This window comes from Passer montanus, unplaced genomic scaffold (assembly GCF_014805655.1).
Source record: "Passer montanus isolate IOZ18808 unplaced genomic scaffold, ASM1480565v1 scaffold60, whole genome shotgun sequence".
In the NCBI taxonomy this organism is placed as follows: domain Eukaryota; kingdom Metazoa; phylum Chordata; class Aves; order Passeriformes; family Passeridae; genus Passer; species Passer montanus.
The window spans coordinates 2,739,968-2,764,159 of NW_024371038.1; the positions used below are offsets into that span (position 1 = coordinate 2,739,968).

At 36.5% G+C, this 24,192-nt stretch overlaps 1 protein-coding gene across 2 annotated transcripts in view; it reads left to right on the forward strand.

Moving 5' to 3' along the window:
• ZNF326 (zinc finger protein 326) overlaps window positions 1–23,783 on the forward strand; it is a 24,892-nt gene extending 1,109 nt beyond the window's left edge. Inside the window, exons 2-13 of one of the 2 annotated variants that reach the window (XM_039727129.1) lie at window positions 181–255; window positions 5,954–6,080; window positions 8,118–8,523; window positions 11,197–11,395; window positions 13,372–13,406; window positions 14,266–14,353; window positions 16,581–16,695; window positions 17,857–18,004; window positions 18,325–18,424; window positions 19,627–19,757; window positions 20,663–20,758; window positions 23,056–23,783. In XM_039727129.1, coding sequence (XP_039583063.1) covers window positions 181–255; window positions 5,954–6,080; window positions 8,118–8,523; window positions 11,197–11,395; window positions 13,372–13,406; window positions 14,266–14,353; window positions 16,581–16,695; window positions 17,857–18,004; window positions 18,325–18,424; window positions 19,627–19,757; window positions 20,663–20,758; window positions 23,056–23,217 — 1,682 coding nt within the window. In that variant the 3' untranslated portion in view covers window positions 23,218–23,783. The remainder of the gene's footprint in view (window positions 1–180; window positions 256–5,953; window positions 6,081–8,117; window positions 8,524–11,196; window positions 11,396–13,371; window positions 13,407–14,265; window positions 14,354–16,580; window positions 16,696–17,856; window positions 18,005–18,324; window positions 18,425–19,626; window positions 19,758–20,662; window positions 20,759–23,055) is intronic. The other variant, XM_039727130.1, reaches the window with a different exon arrangement.
• Window positions 23,784–24,192: the final 409 nt, after the last annotated feature.

A 24,192-nucleotide genomic window follows, 5' to 3' on the forward strand; every position in this document is an offset into this window, starting at 1 on the left:
GGCGGCGGGCGGGGGGCGCGGGCAGAGCCGGGGGGAGCTCGGGGCGAGCTCTTCGAGGGGGTCGTGTCAGGAGCCTGGAGATCCGACAGGAGAGAGAGCCGCCTCTTGTTGCGGCTCCCTGTCTCTCCCCTCCAGCTCTTGCTAAGCACTAAGTCATTCTCACTGACCCATCCTCTCCAGCTGAAGACAGAGATTGGAGATTCCCAGATACCCCCATGCATTGTGGTGTGAACATGCCCAGTGGGTCAGTCTCAGGTATGAGCTATAAATACGTCTAACCTGTAAAAAGAGTTGGGGCTGAACAATCAGTGTTAACAAAAACGAAAAAGGAAAGGGGTTTTTTAAAGTGCGTAACGCGGTTTAAGTGCTCATGTTGTTTTCTGGAGGAGTTGTCACTGTTTGGGAGTGAGACTCGATTTTCATCTTGGGCATGTCAACATGAACTGCACGTTCCAAATGAAAAATTGTGAGATAAAGGAGTGGGGATGGGGGGTGGGGTAGAAATACAGACTTTTCTTAAGATGGTGGCTTTTTTTACGTAAACCAGTATATTCTTACAGAGTACTATTTTTGTTGAAAAGAAAGGATATTTTTCTTTTTTTATATAAACCAGAGCCTGTAATTGCTTGGGTTTTATTTACTTTTTGCCCCCCTAAAGTTGACTTTAACTAACAGTTTGGAAAAGAGTATAGAAAAAAACACATAAAGCCAAGACCAAAAGCTACCTCTTTTTTCTGCACTGCCAAAAATACTATGTAGATAAAACTAAAAGGAGTGCACATACTTTGGTAAAATGATAAAGATTATGAGTTTAGAAAAGACTCAAGAAATGTTTTGACATCTCTTGCTAGCATGCAAGCAAGTGTTGAAAGGATCTTAATATAAGAAGCTTTACTGATATTGTATCCAAGCTGCATTTACAGATCCTGTCAAATAAGTGCTTCTTGACACTCTTGCTGGCTGTTATATGGAAATAACACGTTCAATTACAGAGGCATCTTTGATTGCAATGTAGTAATTTTTGTTACACATTTCTCGAGTCTTAGCTTTTTTTTTCCAATTATATTATTTTTCATTTATCTTCTGCATAGTAAAATTAATAAATAGTAAATAAAGAAATATATTGCCCTGTTTTTTTATCTACTGTATTGAGTACTAATTAAATATCCACTTGATTTTTAGAATGAAAGGTTATTCTTAAGTGCCAGTTTAAGTATCTTATTGGAATATTCACTGTAACTGTTAACCAGAACTTGCTTTTCTGAGGTCTGATGACACAAGTATTAAAGTGAATCCAGGCTCCTTGTAGGGGAAGTAACTAATCAAATGTGTATTGTACAATTAGAGTGTTCCTTTCATGTACCTCTATAGTAATAGTTTTCATTGTGTTAATTAAGTTTTATGTTATTTGTAATTATTATAAAAGTTTAATTATGATGTATGCAGCTTGCAGCTTTTACCATGACTGTTTATACATTGAATGTACATGAGCAAGGCATGCATAAAAATTGTTTTAGCCAGTTCTATACAGGGGACTGAAGGCTTTTTTGTGGGGTTCAGAAGACAGGCAGCAGAGGGCAGATGTTGGGAATTCTCATCTTTGCCTAGTTCTCATTTGAGCTCTTGGCAAGGTTCTTCTGTTGGAAAGTTTCAGCCAGTGGGAAGCACTTTCAGTTGTATGTCTGATGACTCCTGTAATTGGACCATTGTCCCTTCCTGACAGCTCACTTTGAGCCCAGAGTTGACATGCCCTTTGGAAAAAAATGTTAGTATTGTTAGCAGAAATATTATTAAATATTCAGGTTAATATTTTAGTTACTGCAGCTATTTTCCTTTTAGTCTGGAAGGGAAAATGGCCTAATGACAAGGTTGTGATGCTAACAACCTAGACGTGGTGTTATGAAAATGTAATGTGCCTGAAAAAAACACTGCTTCCTATTGCACAGCAGACCCATAAGCTTCTGGTAGTCAAAATTTAGCTTTTTTAATTTATCATTTATTTTGCAAGATCTTTCTCATTTTCTTAGCCTTTTCATCTGCTTCACATGGAGCACACTGTTCAAAATGATTTCTTGTCTTTATGCTGTGAATATGATTTCAATGTTCTCTGCTCTAAAGCTTTTCTTTTGAGTTCTTTGTACCAATAGATTCTGAGTCTTACCTAATGTCTGTTTACTTTGTAGTTGTTTTCCTTTGGAAAATTTTATTTTTCTTCACTGGCTATTGAGATTTATTTTGCAACTATTTTAAGCGCTCTCTGTACCAAATATGGCTTTTTAAAAATTAATCTGAAGAAATACATATACATTAACAGTTTAATTTTTAGATTGAACTTGTGTTTTACTATACCATTCTTTTTTAATTTAGTGGTAATATATTATTTTCACCTTTGACATAGCTTTTCGATATAATCTAGGAATTAAAAACCAGATTGTTCTTTGCAAGTTCTTCTATTTCCCTGCTTAAGTTCAATGGCTCATTCATCCGCAGGGTATTTATGCAAGAAGCTGCAGATGCCAAAACCTCATTTATTCTGTTAATAAGTTCTTTGTTTCAGATGCTTTGATAATGCTGTCATCTCAGAGGTTCACTCTCTCGTTTTTAAGCTTTAAGAGCAAATATAGACCACTGTTTTTTAATTTCTTTTTAATTCTGTGGTTTTCATAGATACACAGATAAAATATTTCTTCAGAAGTTTCTTTGATAAGCAGTTACTATTTAAACTTAAATGAACTACTACTCTTTTGAATTTTTGGTTTGAGACACTGGAATGCAATTCCTGGTGTTTCTTATACCTGTTCTCTCAGCATGTGAAACAATTTCACATTTAGTCTGCACAGAGAGGCAACTTGTCTGTATCTCTACTGGTGGTGACAGTGATTATTAATCAATTACTACACTAAGATCCTTTATATTTTCATTTATCTAAATGAGTATTTACTGTTGTCTTGTATGTTTCCCCATTTTTAGGATAAAGCCTGTCTGAAGAACATACTTTGAGAGGAAAGTTTAATACCTGAAGAAATACTGTACTTGTTAAGTTGAATGCAGTTTCTTTGTCATGCTCTGGGCATGAAGTATAAAATGTAGGAATCTTTGGTAAAGTTTGCAGCTGATGACTGAACCAGGAGGGCAGTGGTTGGAATGATAGGTTAACTGATCAGCAGTGTGGAACAGTTAATGAAATAGTTGGAAGGAGATTATAAGGTCACCTTCAGTAGATCGGGTCAAAAGTGTCTACCCTACCCTAGCAATATCCTGTATGTCTCTCTCTCTTTGGAGGCATGGAACAAGTAGTACCAGTACTGCTTTGGTTGTTTATATGCCTTCACTGGTTTGCAGCTTGAGGACTTTCCCAGTCATAGTCTGTGTTTGACATGCTTTGAATTTCTTGTCAGTTGATTTATCCGATTTCTGTCTTAAATGCCTGTTAATCATTAGTAACTTGTTACTTGTGACTTGGTTCTGGGACTTGTATGTCTGCTTTGTGAAAAGTGACTTGTTACTTGTGAATTTCATTTGCTCCCTCTAGTTTCTTGCAGTAAATCATTCAAGTGATCATCCTGTCTTTGTACCTTTTGTATCCTGTTTTAACCATTTTCAAATATGAGTCTATTATAATGTAGGTAAATGCAGAGCAGGGAGTCTGGAAAGAGGTGAATAAATTGTTCACTGTTAGAGAGGAGATGGTGGTGATGTCCTGAAGGCAGGGGTTTGAGGATTTAGGGACTGGCATAGCTCTGTAGCAAGACTGCTGATGTTATATAACATGAACTGAGTAAGGAGTGTTGAGCAAGTGTGGGTGTCAGAAGTTATCCTGTGATTGTAAATTGTATTTTAGTATTTGCTTTCATGCTAAAAATTTTAGACTAAAATGTATTCCAAAATGATGCTTTTAAAACCATTTTTGGAAGAGTTCTTTGCATGTGAAAGTTTTTGTGTTTTTCCAAAACTGAACTGCTGCAAATGCATAACACTGGTCCCTACTTCCTGTGCTGTAGTAGAATTGCATTGCAGTGGCAGGGATCTTGACAATGTCTTGTGTTCTTCCTTGTTGGATGACTTGATTCAGTTCTCAACTCTTAACCTCACTGATTTTTTGCCATCTTAGGGGGCCTGTAGATAATAGGGAACAGGTGAAACTGAGGTAAATTATTGGGTGCTTTCAGGTCAGGTATGTCAGTTTTCAGAATGTCAGTGTCTTTTGATTGGTTGTCCTGTATTAAAATACCTAACAACCGGGATCTGAGATTCAATGATCCCATGGTCAACCTTAATTTCTGTGAAACTGAGTTTATTTTCTTGACTATCTTGTCTTTTTGCTGGTCTGCATCTTTATGTGTACAGTCTTGAAGGTAATGTACTGGATTAGGTGGCAGATCATTCAGAAGGACCAGAGAGGAACATTAGATGTTTTTATTAGAAGCCTCATCTGTTTCTTTTTGCAGTAACTCTTTGCAATTTAAGTTGATGATGGATGGTGCTACATGATTAGTGTTTTGAAAAGGTCTTTTTGTGCTTTGGTTTTTGAATCTTTATTGTATGTACAGAATATGAAAAGGTGCAGTGTGACTTCTGTGTTAGAATTTTCTTGTCTTTTCCCAGAAGTATAATCTTTAATTTTTTAGAAATTACCTATGATCATTAGAATAAAAATCAGCAGTAGGTCTTTGTGTGTTGGAGTCTCTGTTCAGGCATGCTAAGAATATCTATGTCAAAGTGATACAGTCATCTTAATATAATTTGCAGAATTTTCATTGTTGACAGATACTGGAAAGTAAATTACAATGACTTGGTGCTAACAAGAACTAGGTACAAATGGGATAAAATTTATGTACGTATTTTCACCACTACAGTTATTTTCATGGAATGATATGCACAGAGAGTTACTGTATTTCTTTAAATAGGACAGCTTCTTATGACTTCAGGAGAGCTAATTGTCCTGGAGAAGTCAGTGGTTTACACGTGGAGATACTGAAATGTATAAAATACTCTCTCCTGTCAGAGTAAACAGCTACTTGGTTTCATTTTTATCCTTCCTGTGTTCATTGTGTATTCCTTCTCCGTGTTACTTTTTCTGTGAATCTTGACTTGCCAGGTTTTCTTGGTATTACCCAAGCCTTGGTGTTGGTTGGTACTGGGAAGCAGTTTTGGTCTCCAGAATGCCAGTGAAGTGCAGATTGTGTACATTACAGAAAGATAGTGGATCATAATCGTTGTGCAGATCTGCAGCATTATTTTAGTGCTTTGAATTTGAGTGAATATTTGCCCAGAATTTTTACATAGACCTTCCAGTGCTGAGGAGGAAGTTGGTTCTTTTGCCAGACTTCATTACAAGTTGCTGAGATGTCATGAAGTGACATCACTTTGACTGTGAAATACTGGCACCTTAGCACAGTTAGTGAGCTGCAGCTCGGTGCTGATTTGGGTGTATTTTTGTTTGTGCTAGATGGCAGAAAATTCTTTTGTTTGACTGTAGCCTATATACAGAGCCTGCACTGCAGCATGACAGCTTGTAACCTTGACCCAGGGTCCCTGAGTGTGAGTGAAAGTTTCTTGGGGCATTGGATAGAGAGAGCCTCTGAGCTCATTGTATTATGAAAGGGTTGGAAGTGATCTTAATTCTCTGCAACTTCGGACATATTCTACATCAGGTATCTTTATTTAATTCTCTTAATTTGTGACGATTCCAGCTGATGGAACAGTAATCCTAAGTTACCTACTATTGGAAAAGATTAGGAACTTTATTCCAGTCAAGAGGTGCTCAGATGATGACAAAGACATGTGGCTTCTGTAATCACAGTGTCAAAATTGGTTTGCAACTGTCAATTTTGTATTTTGTTTCTAAGTACCGTGGCAATGAGTAAGCCTCTTACTTAAGAATTTAAACTAGATTACTTAATAAGAATTCTCACTTGCTTTCTTTATAAACATTTTTCTGCTCTTTTTTTAGACATGGACCGGGATTATGGGCATGGAGGCTATGGTGGCCCACGATCCATGGACTCTTACCTTAACCAATCCTATGGGATGGAGAGTCATGGAGGTGGAGGCGGAGGAGGTGGTGGTGGTGGTAACAGGTAAAATAATCCTTCAGTTGTCCCAAGAATCAATCAAATCCAATTTAAGTTTAAATCATTCTTCTAACTTAAGTGTTCCTGAGGCATGTTGTTATGATTTTGTATGAACACTTTCATTCTGAGTCTTCATGTTTGATAAATACTGGCAAATACTAAACTGTAAGTGCTGGATTCTTGTAATAATCAGCATTTTGTGGAAAAGTTTGACAGCGGAGCAGTGCGTCTGAATGAAAATAGCAAAAGTTTTGTTTTTCAGTATTGTCTAGCAATTTATAGCTGATTGGCCTGATACACCATTTCTGACACAGCAGACTAGACCTAATTGGTTTAGTGCCTTAGACTGAATCTATCAACATTCCGTTTTCAAGGAACATTTAGGGTATGTGTTCTTTGGTTTAAATGTGCAGTGCTCAAGTGATCTTGGTATTGAATCTGAAAGTCATGTCCAGATTATTTCATTGGAAGGTACTGATTACACTTGAAACTGTGTGCATGTTCTGGGCTGCTTTGTAAGATGGAGTAGTCTAAAACTAAAAATTCTGATGCAGTGGTCTGAAAGTTGTGTATTTAATGCTAGGGTACTATTTGCTCTTTCAGATGAAAACAATAGGGACCAGCTGATTTGACTTAGGTCTTAAAATTGCATTCAAAGAAGCATGCTTTTCAGAGTAGTGATTCTATCTTGGAGGAGATAAAATGTGAAGAAAACTTAGATAATCTGATGGTTTTCTTGTGTGCATCCTTGAATTTTTGTCTGGCTGTTGCCAGATTACTGTGTGGTTCCTGTCTAGTCACTGTGGTGCCACTGGGGAAGGACAATACTAAAGAGGGAGGCTGGAGAGGTGTTGTCTTGCTGCTCGGTTCTGTTAAGCATTTTAGTTACGTATAACTTGTTTAATAATGAATGTTAATACTGATTTCCAAGTCTGAGCAGAGATTGAGGAACGAGCCGTACCTACCATATAGTAATCTGCATATGATGGAGGTTGAATGACTACTTGAACGCCAAAATGTCGCTTGCTATGTAACCTAATGTTCTGCATGGACTTTTTCTAGTGTCATTTTCTGTGTATCTTTGAGTCTTCTGTGATGAAAAGATTTTGAAATGAGGGCATTCAGTTTACTGTAGCTACAGTTAGTAAGTTGAGTCTCTTGTAGGTTGTATTGTATCAGTTAAGGGATTGTCTTTCCCAGCTGCTCAGTCACCCTGTTATAACCCTGCAGGGACACTAATGTGTTTCCCTTCCAAGCAGTTACAGATACTGATTTCTAGCCTGACACTGCCCATGTCCCAGGCAAAGCAAACTCTTGATAAATAGCTGAAGATTGTAGCTCCTTGTTGCTTTACTCTGAAATTCCAAGGACTCTTTTTGTGTCCACTCTGCATGCTTTGGGGAGACTTTCAGAGTTGCTAGACCTAGTGGTCTGCAAGTGAAAGCTGGATACACTGAAGACCATGTACTCCTTTGATTGTGAGACTTAATTTTACAGGGAAAAAATTTTCAGAAAGAAAAAATGTGAACAGAAGAGCATATGTATTTTTTCTTTAAAATGAGAACTGTGGGATACTTGGAACTCACAACTGTACCACTAAAAAAGCCAAAACTTTTTTTTTTCCTCAGTTCAGAACTAAGCTGCCTCTCAACTGCTGTTTAACTCTTAGACCGTGAGGGTATGATTTTGAAGAAAGCGGAGTTTGACTAGGCTTTGAATGTCTGCAGGTGATTATTTTTGTGAGACTAGGGCTGGGCTCCAATAATGTTTTAGTAAGTAAACGTTGCTGAAAATTTAAATAAACAAAGTTCAGGTATACTGAACTTTAGAATTGTTTGTAGCAAAAATGGCTCAGATAGCTTTCTGTCTGGTCATAGTGTGAATTGCCCAGCCCTAATCAAGATTAAACAATAACACAACTGTACAGATCAGTATAGTAATAAATTGATTTTAGTTGATAAATGTCAACTGATAACTTGTCTTTTGAAATGTATAACATTAGTAAGCTTACTTTTTTTTCTCCTCACTGTGCAACTTTTCCAGGTTTGGACCTTATGAGTCTTACGACTCCGGGTCTTCTCTGGGTGGGCGAGATCTGTACAGATCTGGCTATGGTTATAATGAACCCGAACAAAGCCGCTTCGGAGGTAGTTATGGTGGTCGATTTGACAACTCCTACCGGAATAGCCTTGACTCTTTCGGAGGTAGAAACCAGGGCGGGTCTAGCTGGGAAGCACCTTACTCCCGTTCAAAATTGAGGCCTGGGTTTATGGAGGACAGAGGAAGAGAGAGTTACTCTTCCTACAGCAGTTTTTCTTCACCCCATATGAAGCCTGCACCTGTAGGCTCTCGGGGGAGAGGAACGCCTGCTTATCCTGAAAGTGGATTTGGAAGCAGAAACTATGATGCTTTTGGAGGACCATCAACAGGCAGAGGCCGAGGCCGAGGAGTAAGTACAGAATCTTTTCAGATTCTTTTCACTAGACACTCTTTTAAACCCTTTCAAGACCACTGCTTTAAAATGAATGCACTGTTCAGTACAGTGTGGGGGTTTTGTCCAAGCAAACGATCGTGGGTGGTGACAATGTTGTTTATCCCTTTGAAGCTGTCTTCAAGTAGAACCCAGTCCCTCTTTCTGCTGAAGAGAGTAAGAGATTAGTTGATAAGGTTTGTTAAATCTCTCCTTTTGTTTGAAAGGTGAAGATAAAAGTAGTAGGTTTGGTCTAAAAGGGATTAAAAGGACTTTCATTTTTCCTTGTAAACACCAGCATCTCTGCTGCTGGTGAGGAAATTTTTGAATATTGTGAAAGTTGAATTCAAAGTCTTTTGAAGTTTTGAGTAGGTTAAAGGTGCAATGTATAAGCAAAAAATAAAACCCAGGTTGTGAACGCTAGAGCAGTTTTTGGTTCATGTAAAGGGAAAAGTTGAGCTAATTCTTTAATATGTTGAGTACATGTTTTATCAAACATCAAGTCGTCTTTTAAACTTAATTCTCACTCTGACTTGTTTACTGGAAGGGTGATGGGGAGGAAATGGCAAAGGTGAGTGGTTAGCAGTTACAGTGATTCTTTCTCAGAATTGAAGCATGGTTAAAGGGGCATCATCAACTTGAAATCAGATCCTTTCACAGAACTGAAATTAATTTCCCCACAGTGTGCCTACTCCTCTTGTATTCGTTTTGAAGACTTAAGTTCTAAGTGCTTCTCAGTGGATTTCTTTCCAGTGTGGGATGTAAAAAGTCTGTGTCCTAGAAACGGCATGATTAACTGTATGCAAAATAGTGATCAATTTGAGGAAGTAATGCCTAATGTTAAGTGAGGTAGGGGAAAAAATACAGCAGAAAAGAATTAAAAAACCCCAAACCTGACAGAAATACTAACTTTAGGTTGATGGTGTCCCTTTGTCTTGGTTTTATAATCCCAATTTTGATTTTTTTTAAGCACGAAATATTCAGTGAACACCTTTCTGCCTGTGCCTCTAGGTGCAACTTACTTTTAAAATTCCTGAGCGTGCTGTATTTCTTTGGGAAGTGATTCTTTAAGTTTAAACTATACAGCTTGAAGAGTAGAGGAAAATTATTTTTTACTGGGTCTTTTATATGCTTAACATGTGTGGTGGTTTTGTTCCAGAAAGTCTACTTTGCAGCATTCTTGAGTATTGTAGTTGCCATATTCAACTTTCAGCTCAGATTTGCACTTGGCTGTTAGATAGCATGTAGCATGGTATGAGAAAAAGATTTCAATCTTCATTTCTCTGCTTGTGAAGCTGAAAATGTTACATTCTTAAGCCTTTATGTTATTCTTTTGGAACTCATTTAGATCTCAAAGCTTTGTGCACAGTTACAACTGAGTTCTTTTTTAATTTGCTTTTGAAATCTGTCATTTTAGTTCTTTTTATGTAATAAAGGAGAATGTAAAGGCTAGAGTTCTTACCATATGTAAAATGCATTGCACCTTTAATAGGTAGATTGTCTGTTTAAAAAAACCCGAACTTGGAATTATCCAGTATGTACTTCATGTCAAATTTGTGTCTGATGTAAATGTACATGCTAGGCAGTCTATAGCTATCTCAGCTAAATAAATTAACATGGAGATCTTGTGCATGGACTTCTGATTATGGAAAGTGCCTGTTTTGGTACACTCTGTCTGTCATTTAAAATCTGCTTTAAAAAAATAATGCTTTTCTTAAAGGTTTTGAAGTTATTTTTATGTTCTTTTGACAGTGTAATACTAATTCTCTACTCATGGAAAGAGATATATTTCTGCTTATCCAAGTCACTCATCCAGTCTGTGGGCTCTCTTCTGCCCTTTATTAATCAAGTAATCATGCTAATATTAAGAAGTATGTTAGCACTTTTGAAAATACTCCAGCTACCTAAATTCCCCTCTTCAGATTACTCATTTATTTACTCTGTCTTCAGAGAGGTAACTTTCATATACATATATCCACAAATGACTGTATATCATTTTAGAAATAGTGGAAAGGTTTAGTCTTTCAATGGAGTTTTCATTGCTATCACTGTGTTGGTTTTGTATCACTCTCTGCAGGCCCAACTAAAAAAATCTGCTTTTATTGAATTCAGTGGGAAGATAGATAAAAGAAAGAATGGGCTTCCTTCAGTTAATCAGTATTCCATAGTGGGCAACTTTCTTTGCTCAGTTTTCAGATCACTGCTCTGTCATTTTGCGTAAGATGCAAAGCAAGGAAGCTTTTTTGTTAAAGCTTCTATTTTTTTTTTTTAGTGTTGAAAACTGAGTTGTTAAGCTCTGTTTTTAAAATTTTTTTTTTATTTTCCCCAGAGGCAGATGGAATTCATTATCTAGAGAATCTGAAGAGAGGAGCCAGGATGTTAGGCTGAGATATGACAGATATGTTCATTGCCTGGACAATGGTTCTGAATAAGCAGAAACACAGTTTATACATAAGTATTAGTTCTACTGGACAAACACCTGTAACGCCATTGCACAAACAAACATCAGACCAGGAGCTTAAATCTCCTCCTGCATTTTGCTCTAGAACACAAGATTTTAGTTAAGGTCACAGTCATACTGTACCAAGTAGTTGTTTTATTGACATTGCTTTCATATACTAATACCTTCTTCTTGATTTCACAAATTTTCAGCATATGGGAGACTTTGGCGGAATGCACAGACCTGGAATTGTCGTTGACTATCATAACAAACCCAGTCCTGCAGCAGTTGCTGCAAGAGGAATAAAAAGAAAAATGATACCACAGCCATATAACAAACCTGGTGGGACATTTATCAAGAAACCCAAAATGACAAAGCCTATTTTGAAGCTGAGCCAGAAAAAATCACCAAGTAAGTAGCAAGTGTCAAAATTTTTATGTTAAAATTAGTAATTTTTTATTCATTAGAAATTACTTTGTTTTAATATTCAGAAAAAGGGCTGTATGTGCTGTTTTGTAATTCTTTGTTTTCTATCTTTCAAATAGTCCACAATGGATTTTAGGAATTTACATGTCTAACTTTTCTACTGCAAAGATTATTTGCTAAATGATACTGAATATTTTGATATGTTCAGATATGTACCATTGAAGGCTATCTCATTGAGACTTCATGATGATACTTCCTGGAGGCAAATTTTCATCACTAAAAATAATGTTAGAGCTTAACTTGTCTGAAGAGACAATGCCTGACAAATACTAAAATGTGCTCTTACTTGAGCCTGGGCCCTGCTGTCCAAATTCTTTGTCTATAAAAAGTAGTGCATCAGCTGTGAGCCAGTTAAAATAAAGATATAAGGCGTGGGTGAAAAGGAGAGGGAAAAGGAGGGAAACTGCAAAAATGGCAAAAACTGTTACATAATAATTATGAGGGGCAGAAAGAGATTGCTCCCACTTGTAAATGAAATGCTCTAATGACAAGAAGAACTGGAAATGAGATAAAGAAACCAAGCACCACTAATACAATTTGCAGTTTGTATTTAGTTTCTCTAACTTCCATAAAGATATTCTACAGCTCTAATATTAGAAATTTTTGTATTACAGTCAAAGTTGGAGAAAAAAGTCACTAGTGAGGTTTGAATAAAGTACTTGCTTTGAGGGAATGTGAACTTGAGTGTTATGTATTGTGAACATTATTATATATAGTGTGTACAGCAATCAGATATTAGTTTTTATGATTTTTGTGATTTTCTAGTAATTTTGATGTGCAGTGTTTTATGTAGTTTGGTTTTAAATCACCCGTGAAAATAGTTTAAAGTTGCTGTAGCTCATAGCTTGCATGGCAAATGCACAGACTTGGCAGAGACTTTGAGGCATAAATTCTAGTTTTGATTTTGTTATTCTGGTTACATTATTATGTATTACATAACTGTTCCCTTAACTGTAATGTCAGGAGTACTGTACCTGTTCCAGGAACTGGCTGTATAGAACACACTCCTCTGCCTTTTGTATAGGGAACTTTATGGTGGTCTCATCAGCTTTGTTGTTATGAGAAGGGTCTCTAAAATGCACATCCAAGTTCTTTCTGTACTTTTGTACATTCTTCTTTCTAAGCTACATTCAGGCACAATGCTTCTAATTTATTATTTCATCCCCCTCACTGATTTCCAAAATCTAAAGACCAATACATAATATTGGGTTACTTTAGGAAGTGGAATATATAGTGCCTGCAAGAATGCAGGCAGTCCTGTGGCTCTGAGATTAGGGGGAAAAAAATGTTGAGTAGTTTAACAGAGTTTCTGAAACTTGAACAGAAAGACCAGATGTAGTTGAAAACTAAAAAAGTGGGTAACAACTAACAGAAACTTTGATGCAGTTGCTATCTATTGTATGAATGCAAATCTGTTTCAAAATATTATTGTCCTTTCAGCCTTGAAATTCTTGTTTTAGAGTTAGATATTTTTATTATTTTTATATTATTTTATATTTATATATTTATATTTATATTTATATTATTTTATATTATTATAGTTAGATTGCTTCTGAAAGTGTTTGGTTTGTATTTCTAAGGGTTACTGATTTGGCATTTAACAATATTACTAAACTATGATAAATTGTAAATGTAGACAATCTTCCCTGCATAACAAGCTGTTTTTTTCCTAAATATCTTAATTTTAGAGTTAGATATAGGTGATTGCTTCTGAAAGTGTTTGGTTTGTATTTCTAAGGGTTACTGATTTGGCATTTAACAATATTACTAAACTATGATAAATTGTAAATGTAGACAATCTTCCCTGCATAACAAGCTGTTTTTTTCCTAAATATCTTATTGTCTTAAAATGAATTGTCAGTGACAGCACTTTTGCATTGTTTCTCAATTTATTTTAATAGACATGAAGACATCTTACCAGGATTCTACTGTAGAGGTAAAGATTCTCAGAACTGGAACATGTTTTGATTCTTGAGAAGTTTGCATAGTATACCTGAAGACACATAATTCTCAAGCTAGAGTTACCAAATTGAACATTAAACTAGATAAGTTTTTCTGAACATGATTTTGGGGTTTTTTTTCACTTTATCTAAAACTGTCCTATTTTGGTGGCAGTTGATGTTGACTGAAAGATACAGCTTGTGCACATAGCCTAGAAAGTGAATTTTAAGGTGTATTTGTAGACCCTGCCTGTTCACACAGTGCACAAGAGAGCTCTCATATGAACACTTCTCATGTTGCCACAGTTTGAGCTCATGCAGCTGTGACCTGCTTGGGTGGGTCACTAAACAGAAGTGAGGAGTGGCTAAGCCATAAGACACATCAAGGAGGGAGGATAAATAAAAAAGGGTCAGTGTTAAAAGGTATTATCTGATAGGGTAGGAAGATTAGTCCCTTCCTTCAGACAGATCAGTTGCAGCACTATGTGAGAGTGTTACCAGTAAGCTAAGCATGTGTGTATATATATTTATCCTGGTTTAATGTTGCAGGACTGGAATGGCATTTCCCTTCTCTTTTTGAGTGAGGGTATTAACACCTTCTCAACTAAGTAAAAGTCTGGATTGGAAGTCAAAATATTTATATAGAAAATAATTTTGATTGTGAAAATAATTTAGTAAGGAATTATGGAGAAATGCAGAGCTAGAAGTGTTTGTACATGGAATACCACAAGATAATTCACTTTTTGTTGTCATATTTAAAAAATAGCAAGTAGCAGCTCATTGGCAGTAATGTAAATTACGCTGCCTTTCTGGATTTAGAGCGGCTTTTTTAATTTATGGATCTGACTTTATTAGGAAATTGAAGTCGATACAAGTGGTGCAGTTGTTATATATGAAGACTTCACAAGAGATGCTTATGATCTTGGGTATCAGACTTTTGGAGGTAAGTCAGTTTGCTTTGTCAGGTAAGGTGTTGTAGGTATTCTATGTGTGAGGCTTTGAGGGATTACATTTTGTAAGCCTGTATTTATGACCTCTAGTAGTTATTTGGTAGCATGGCTGCCTGTTTTTTGTTTAAAGAGTTAAACAATTTAGGCTGTGGAAATACGGTTGTTTGTAAGATCCATATATGACTTGTTTGGTTTTTTTCATGCTTACTGTGTCTCTGCTCTCTGATCATTTAAATATGTTGTTATTTGACTTTTTTTTATTTTTATGAAAAAAAAAATAAATTGTAGTTTTCTATACTTGCTACCATTCCATTGTTTGAATGTTCTTCATCCCACTGGTTCCTCACCCATATCCTATTATTTATCCCACTAGCTGATCAACCTCACCCTTAAGCCCTAGGTGAGTCCCTTTACATAAAGTGGATTCAGTTATCTTGGAGAGCTGCTGTCAGGACTGCGGGGTCTGTTTCACATGCAGTCTTAATGAAACAGGTTTATTATTAGTTTACAAAAATCAGTTCAAGTGTGTATTAACTGTAGTGATTCCAGGCACATAGTAAAAGAAATCCAGTGATAAGGCTGAAATTACTTCTATGCTTTTTGTATGCTGCCTTATTGCATATGGCATGGTATCATTTGAGGGCAAGGAGGGCTGGAAATTTGCAGCCAAATGAATGTTTCTTTTCTTGAAGTAATAGTAAATATTTTGAGTTTGTTTTCAAATTGTGTGAGTTTCTTTTTGTTTGAAAAGTTTGCATAACTGCAGTGAAGGAAAGAGGGGATTTTTGGTTTATATATAGATTCAGGTCCCCATTCCCCAGCATCTCACAGGACAGGCACTTCAATTTATGAGGTTGAGGGTCAGATTAGAGGCCATTTCATGCCACAGAATATCATACCAGATGGTTTTTACAGCAGTAAAACAGGTAGTCCTTTGCGTATTTCCAGGGTTAGTGGTAATGCACTGAATGAAATTTAAATCCTGAGATCAGTATGGGAATTGCTATGTGGGTAGGTAGGTGGTTTTTTTTGTTTTCAATTTGATTTTTTTTTAAAAATAGTCTCATGGACAGGAGTTTTTCTCCTCTCTGGATCACAGTAAATTTTGAAACTTTTTGCTACAAAATTATATACCTTGGGATAATGAGGAGCTGTTAGTCATGAAGATGTTTTCAGTATTCAGTGGCACTTTTTGATCCACAGAGTGTTCTGCAGTCTTGGTGTTTGTGCATAATGCTGTTGTGTGTTCCTTTCTATTGATGCTTGGATGGAGGTAGATTTCCTGGAGGCTGACCTCTCTTCTAAGGTTGAACTGTAAAAGAAAATGAAGTGATCCTCTTTTTTTTATCTAAAGCTACCCACTGGATAATATTCTGTTTTTTCTTTTTGTCCATAGACTACTAAAGCAGACATAGGAAAGACAAACATAAGTGCACTTATGCAAAAAGTTAGTTTCCTTGGAAGTCTTACATGTTGTAGAACTAAATTCAGTTCATTTACTCATTGACACATGCCAGGTGGTAATGTAATCAAGTTCTTCTCTGGAGGTCTGCTTGGGTACTTTGTTGTGTGTTGAATCTGTCTGTCCTTGTCTCTCCCTCCCCACCCCCATTAATTGTTTTTTTTCTTTAGCTGAAAAATCTTTGGAATATTTTTCTGTGAAAGCAAGTGAAGTCTAGTGGGTAGAAATAATAAAGCTGTTGAATTTCAGTTTGGGTACCGTAACTTGAAGCAACACTCACTTGTCTCCTTTATGAGAACCTTTGCTTTTACTTTTGGGAGCTGCCTCTGAGTAGAGGAGACAGCCTTTAGATAGTTTCCTTTTATGTAAGGGGACTGTAACAGTGGTGCTCTGAAAACATGGGAGAGTTTTAATGTGTTGTTCTCTATCCGTTTCCAGTTACCTTTTTCTGATCACTTGAAGAGGCCTTTACTAGCTAGGCACAACAGGGAAGGAGTTGCTTTAACTCAGAATTTCTTTTATGACTGTAAACTAGAGTGTAAACCCTTAGCTGCAAAGTTGAAAGCATTTACATTGATTGTCTCTAGAGGAGGAAAACAAAGCAAAACTTTCAGAACATTTAAGGAAGCCATGGAACCATGTTGTTACAGGGGCTTTCTCTGCATTTTCAAGTGTTTGTAGAGGAGACAGGGAAGACAGATACTTCTGCTGTTTGTTTGTTTTGAATTTGGTTTTTAATCCTTCAATTATATCTTAAGATGGCAAAGGAGAAGCTAAAAGTGAGGAAGAAGAAAAGCGGCGGATTGAGGCCAGAAGAGAGAAGCAAAGGCGTAGAAGAGAAAAAAACAGTGAAAAATATGGTGATGGATACAGGTTTGTGCTGTAACTTCTGTGTTGTGTACAGTGTTTTTCTTAAATGCCCTTTATGTCTCTCTAAGAGCACATGTTTTTTTTCTTTTGGACTGATTTCAGGAAAACAAAATGTAAGAAATGAGGGATGTGGAAGGAGGCTTTTCCCTCAACTTCCCCTGCTCCACAGTAAAACAAAAAACTAACCCAAATAAAGAAAAAAACCTCATAAAATTTAAGAAAGAAATGAGGGATGTGGAAGGAGGCTTTCCTCTCAACTTCCCCTGCTCCACAGCAAAAGCAAAAAACTAACCCAAATAAAGAAAAAAACCTCAAGCCAAAACTTGGCACCCAAATTCAGTGTCTTAGAAGAGTGGGAGTTTCATTGGACCACTGTTCTATCAGAAAATCCACAATTTACTGACCCCTTCTCCCTCAGAAGGGCATCAATGCACACTTGAGAAGCAGATTAGAATGGTACTGCTTTTGAAGTCTGTGTTCATGTTGACTTGAAAAGCCTTTAGAAATTGGTTTTATTCTTTTATTATTGGTTTATTCTTTTATTATTGGGGTTTTATATATGTGTGTGTGTGTATATGTGTGGTCAACTGTTTGTAGCAAAAATAGGTTTGCAACTTTGTTACTCTTGCCCTGTGGCTGCACTGTACAAAACTGTTCAATGTCAGTGCAGTATATGATCCTAGCTAGTGATTAGTGGCATTTCCTCATTGTACTGAGGAGTTTATATTTACTTAAAAAGATTATACAGCTTTTGTATGGAAAATGAGCTTTAAATGAATTCTTGTAATTACTTATAATCAGGAATTCATGGCCTGGCTGGACTATGATTCTGTGCCTGCGAGATGTACTACAAAAGGTGACTGGAAGTAGAGAGCTGCAATAGATGAACTCAAAGAATAATGTGGCTTTTAAATGCCTGGCATCTGATTTCAGCAGTTTTTGTCTCCTGAATAGATAGTTTGTTATTCTGACACTGGCCTGATTTATATTTGATTAATGTAGCACTTACCCTTTGTAATGGAAAAACTCTAAGGGATTTTTTTTCATTTCTGTTTCACTTGGCATTCTTCAAAGAATGCTTTTCCTGTTCCCTTTCTGATTTGGTTTGTCAAGTGTCATTATTTTGAGTTTTAATAGTAATATTTAATGTATTTCTCTTGATAGAATGGCATTTACTTGCTCATTTTGCAAGTTTCGAACGTTTGAAGAAAAAGAAATTGAGTCACATCTGGAGAGTGCAGCTCACCAGGAGACGTTGGATCATATCCAGAAGCAAACAAAATTTGACAAAGTAGTGATGGAATTTCTTCATGTAAGTCAGCTGGTTTTAATCTGTGTAATACTTTCATGAGAATATAGTTACAATTTTTACCATTTATTTTCAAAAATACGCTTTACTTGCCATTAGTAATTTTGTAGATGACTTTGGGTGCAGCACATAATACTGAAAGTTCAAGCAAATGAAGCAAATTCAAAGTCTCTAAAGTACTGTTACTTTTACAATTGAAAGTAGTGCCTTAAGAAGTAATAGCAATTATTTACTGTTCGTTAAAGATTTTTCAAAATCTGGGTTAATATTGGAATGTAAACAATGGTACATCACAGATATTTACAATATTTTTCCCTTTGTAGGAGTGTATGGTGAATAAGTTCAAGAAGACAGCAATGCGTAAGCAACAGACAAGTAACCAAACGGAGAATTCCCAAGCTGCTGAAAAAGATATAATGGAAGGTGAGTCGAGTTGTTTGGAGCTCTCCTGGTCTTTTTCTCCTTTCATTCTTCTTTGCATTTGATAAAATGGATAAAACCAGTTAGTTTTCACATGTTTTCTGTACCTGGTTGAGATTCCTTGCTTTGTTTCTGATCCCATGTGGAATGTAAGCACAGCAGGAGATAGCAAACCTTGTTTGTTGGGTATCCAGGTCGCCTTGTCAGAAGGTGAGAACATTGTGCTGGGTACCTGACAAACAATCCTGTGGGCTTTGCCACAGCCTCATTCAGTACAAGGAGTGACAGCAGGTGGATGCAGTAGATTGAAAGAGTGTAATAAAGCAATAAGGTGATAGTGGTCAAATACAAGGATTTGGAAAAGTGCAAATAGGAGGGTTGCTGTGGTTTGGAGGGACAGTGCCAAAAGGAGGAGTTGGAGCATTTTTTTGGTTACCCAGGATGCATCTCGGCCTGGAATTTTTTTCCCCTTGGTTGCCCTACAAGCAGTTTTCTGGAGCAGTTAATGTGTCCCTGCCTTGCTGTGTCATATCCTCCCCTTCTTTGCTTGAGGGATTTCACAATATGGGCTACAACCAAACAAGACATTTTATGCAATAACTATTGCAGTATTACCTAATTTGAACTTAAATACTAAAAGCTACTTAAAAATGGATATAGGCAACATTTTAACAATCCCACAAATTCTTTTGTATTTTCCTTAAAGTACTGGAGGGCCTGTTTTCCTTTGTGATGAGAATGTTCTGTTACCAAGCTAATACTTAAAATTGCAAGAGGATTTGGATTCATGTGCTTCTTCCTGATAGTGAGGGAGGGCAAGGAAGTAAATTAGCTTTTATAAGGGGTCAAGTATGTGCAGTTACTTCAGTGGAGCTTTGTTTGCTATATCAAAATGTGTAGTTTTAAGGATATTGGCTATTGTTGATTGAAAATCAATGCCATTTTTGTACTTTGCCGGGGTATCATGTAGTCTATGAAGAGGTGAAGTTGGAGCATTGAAGTGAAAAACTTCATCTTCCAGTATTGCCCTCAGAGAGCCTAATTTTGATGCCTGAATTTTGGGTGAATATTCCTCAGTGGTTCAGTTTGATATATTTAACAGCTGAGAGCTTTTAATTTTGGGGTAAAAAACCAAACAAGCTACTTTTCCAGTTGCCTAAAGTAACACATTTTTTGTTAATGATTTATTGCATCTTCTTTGGCAGGGGTTACAGCTGATGACCATATGATGAAAGTTGAGACTGTTCACTGCAGTGCTTGCAGTGTTTATGTTCCTGCATTGCACAGTTCTGTTCAGCAACATTTAAAATCTCCCGATCACACAAAAGGAAAACAAGTAAGATATGACTTTTTTTTAAAAAATAGGTGAAAAATGTTACAGTTCTTGGTGCAAGTAATTTCTAAGTTCTTGTTGCTGTGGCTTGTTCTCTAGAAAGCTGTAATGTCCTTACTGCACTTTGTAAGTTTAACACCTCAGAAAGTAGCCCGCACTTAAGCACCCTAGGTAATGAAATATTGGTGTGCTTAATAGCTGCCAGTAGAAAATCATGAGAAAGTTACTAGAAATCACTTCTTCATTTGATGAGGATTTGCATTACAGGGTTTAAGTATTGAAAACATTTTGTTACTCAGATTGGAAAGCGAAACACATGTGTTTCTAGCAAGATTGACATACTGTCTCTTGTTGGCCATTATCTTTTAATTTGAAGACAACTGAGAGCAGTTTAGAATTAGCAGTTGTGTTGTATTTGTCCCTGTTAAAATTCGTAGTGATAAACTTCAGGGCTGGTAGAAGGGTTGAAAGAGTAGCATAAGCATGATAGTAAGCAAGATTGCCAAAGTTACAGGTTTTTTTTTCATACAAGCTTCTGTGACTGAAATGTTGTAGAATGTGTTGAGTTGGAAGGGACACTGAAAATGAGCAGGATCAATCTTCAACAATATGTTAGACTGTGATGGAGAAGCCTGGATGTTGTCTGTAGATGAGAACAGATGACTGGTTATAAACCCTTATATAAGCAAGATCTTACCATCTTTTGATCAAAGCTAAAGCAACAATCTATAAACACTGCTAAACCTAATTGGTTGGGTTTATGTGGTTTGGGCTTACGTACTAAGAACAAGCAGTTCACACTGTAGTGTGTTCATTATTTTATTTACAGAAACTGACCGTGAATTCAAATTCATGTGACAGCTGTTATAGGAACATGATAATTATTCACTGTCAAATTTGTTTCCTAGGCCTACAGAGAACAAATAAAAAGGGAGAGTGTTCTTACTGCCACCAGCATCTTGAATAATCCTATAGTCAAGGCTCGATATGAGCTGTATGTGAAGGTAAGATGTAAATGGAAAGAAAATAATTGTTTGCCATTTTCTCCATGTTGATAGTGTTTAACCTCAGTCCTCTCTTTTAGACAGCTCACATATTTAATATACTTTTAATGTATTTTGCCGGACAAAAATCATTGTCTCAGATAAATTATTTTGCAGCAAAAATTACCACCTTCAGATTCACCAGCTTTTGGTTGTCATTTAAAACTTTTATCTAGGCAATTTTTAGTTAGATTCTCTAATTAAAAAAAAAACAAACCCAAAACAAACTTCAGGCAAACATCAGCAGTGTCTTTATATGTAATGTTAACTGCAGAGCACAAAACACAAATTACTCCCATCTTTACATTGAGAAGCAAAAGCTCCAGCATGTGGGTTTGTACTGAAGTATAGTGTGCACACTGTTCAGATACTTTTTAGTAGAATTTTTTTGATTCATCACAAAAACAAAAGCTTGCAACAGTAGTTGATGAGATAAGAAAATTTAAAAGGCATGAAAGCATATGTTGTAGCTATGTGGCCTGAGAAATAGGTGAATTCATTTTAGCAAAATGGAGAGTTTTTTCTCCTGGGCCACTTACTTTGCTAAGGGACTCTGTAATACTGTTGTTAGCTATTTCTGGATTACCTTTAATTGGTTTATGATTCTGCCTGTGCCACAACAATAAGAGTCTTTCAGACAAAGCAATAGCGTCCTTTGGAAATATGGCAAGGTATGAGCCAGTGCCCAAGTTAATTGTGATTTAAAATGTCAAATTAGTTGTGTCCTGGAAAATTATGTATGGATGGGTGTGTGAATCAGTTTCAGACACCTGTTGTGTATCTGTTAAGGAAAGGTTGCAAATGGCCAGATAGCAGAGCCTGGAATATCTGCTGGAATAGCCATCCACCTCTTCCCAGTTCCTTATGCCTGGCATGCCCTGTCCAATACAGCCCCCTAGCGGGAGATTGATAAAAGAGAGAGTGGAAATTTGGATTCATCAGTTCAAAAACTGAGGAGAGAAAAACTTGCAAGATTATCTTCACAAGGAGACCACTGATGTTTTCCCAATGCTTACCACTGGTGTTTTCTGTGGTGGACTGAACTTCATGCACTTTCACCAGGACTTGCTCAATGAGATGTATCTGGCTCCTGGTCATGCAAATCTCTTTCATCCTTATTCAAATTTATAATTAACTGAGACTGAAGTAGTTCAGTTTTCTTACACAGCATGGGATGGAGCAGAGCACTCATGCATTTGGGACCTGCAGTCTTCTGGGAAAAGCATGGTCTCAATTCTGCTTTCTTTGGGTTAAATCTAAATCTGAATTTAAAAATTCTCTTAATTTTTAAAATAATACTGAAACCAAGTTTTTGTTTCATGGAATTTGCTGAATATTTTTATAGCTGTCTAATTTTTCAGTAGCCACCTGGAAGATTCTACCTGAGAAATCTAACTGGCGTGGAGAAAAAAGGACAAGGGGCATGGCATTCAATTTTTCTTTTGTATCTTGCTTTAAATAATACTCTTAAAATCCTAGTCCTGGTGTGGTTGCTGTCATATGTTCAGCTCAGACTTGATTTATCTGATGTATGAACATTAAATGAGATTTAGCCAAGAAACTCCTAATAGTTCATGCTGTTATTATTCGTTGATTATTCACAGTTCTTAAGTATATGAACAGAGGAAGGCTGAGGTATTCATGCTGAGCAATTGTATGAAATGGAGGAAATATGAACCCAGAATGCCAGTGTGTGTAAAGTACTAAGAAAACTGGTAATTTTTCAAGGTTGACAATGGAATGAATTTCAGGCCAGTCAGTGTAATAAATTCTAGATTTCTTTTTCATTTTCTGAGGAGTATGCCTTTTTTCACAGAATTATTCAGAGTACATGAAGGCTGTAAATAAGGAAAAGCAGAACAAAACTCTGCTGTTCCAATTTGGTTTTGATTGGGGAGAAAAAGGAAGCAGCTGTAGTTCTTAATTAAAACATGTTGAAACTTAAGCATGTAGTTTTGATTTCTGAATGTTGAAGTGAAATCTGTGTTTAGCATACTTGGCTTTTTCTCATTGCCATTTCCACTTGCATTGAAAGAGTTTATTGGGATCCCAGTTTCCCATGTACATAAAGATGTGGTGTTGCTAGTTTTAAATGCAACATGTTTTGATTTTCTTGCAAAAAACCCACAACTATTAAAAAGCTGTGTAAAATAATGTAGCATTTCTTAGTGGCTGCCCCTTTCATTCACTGAAATGATGAGTATGATTTTATATTTGAAATAAATATCAAAGTGTTTATTTTCAATCTTCTACTTCAGGGTGAAAATCCTTTTGAAATTAATGATCAGGCTCAGGAACAGCAAACAGAAGAAGAAGAAAAAGCTGATGAGCCAGCTGAGGGTGAGGAAGAGGAGGAAGAAGAGGAGGAAGAAACTGAAGAACAAACTGACTTCACTTTAGACCACACTGAAGATAACTAAGTGCAAGAAAATGAAAATAAATTAGTGGGGGCAAACCGGCTTTTTATTTTGCTCTAAAGTGGCTCAGACTTTTTAATAGTCTCAAATGGATCTGAAGGTTCCCCACCATATGCATGCATTCCATTCCATGGAGAACTTGTTTATATAATTCCTCTGTGTTTCTGATTTTGTTAAATTGAAATTAAGACTATTTTAGTTGAGCTTTTTATAGAAAACTGACTGTTAAAGCTGATCAAAACATTGTGTTGTATATTTTTTTAAGCATCCTATTTTTTTGGTGTGTGTACTGAAAGTTGGATATAATAACTTTTGGTCTAATCAGTTGAAAAGGAGGGTGGCTCTGTGGGGTAAATATTTTAAAAGCTTTATGGTGTAAGCTTATAAATCTTTACCTCATAGTACAGGATGAGTAACTTCAAAAATTGTGCTGTTGAGTGTGGCTGTTTGGGGGACTGCATTGCACTCTGTATTATAGAGTATGTGTTTATAATATGCCTTGTAGCTTTTTGTGATAAGATGTACCAGTTTGTAGCAATAAAATACGTAAGAAATATTACTGTTTTAAATGTCTGTAGTTTAAGTATTTCAAAAGTTTCCCCATGCTGACTACTAAACTGGTTTCAAATTAAATCTTAATTGATACTATCATTGAAGTTTGTACTTGCATCTTAAGTGACTGACTCATTGCTGAGTTTTTATGTATTCAGACTCCACCTGCCAGGACAGGTAAGTACTTGGGCCCTCATAGTGTGCTGTGGGAAGTGTGCTTTCTGTGTGTTTACATGTGGTGTACTCTTGTCTATCTTAGGAATTAACAGCATGAGCTGTATAACTTTTTAGGCTCTTGAGTAGAATCAGTACAGGATGTGTGGTGCCTCTTATCTGAGTAGTCATAATGGTATGGAATGTTTCAGGTGGTGATTTACATTACACAGGAGTGGCAAAGTTTTGACTTGCATGATGATACTAATGCTA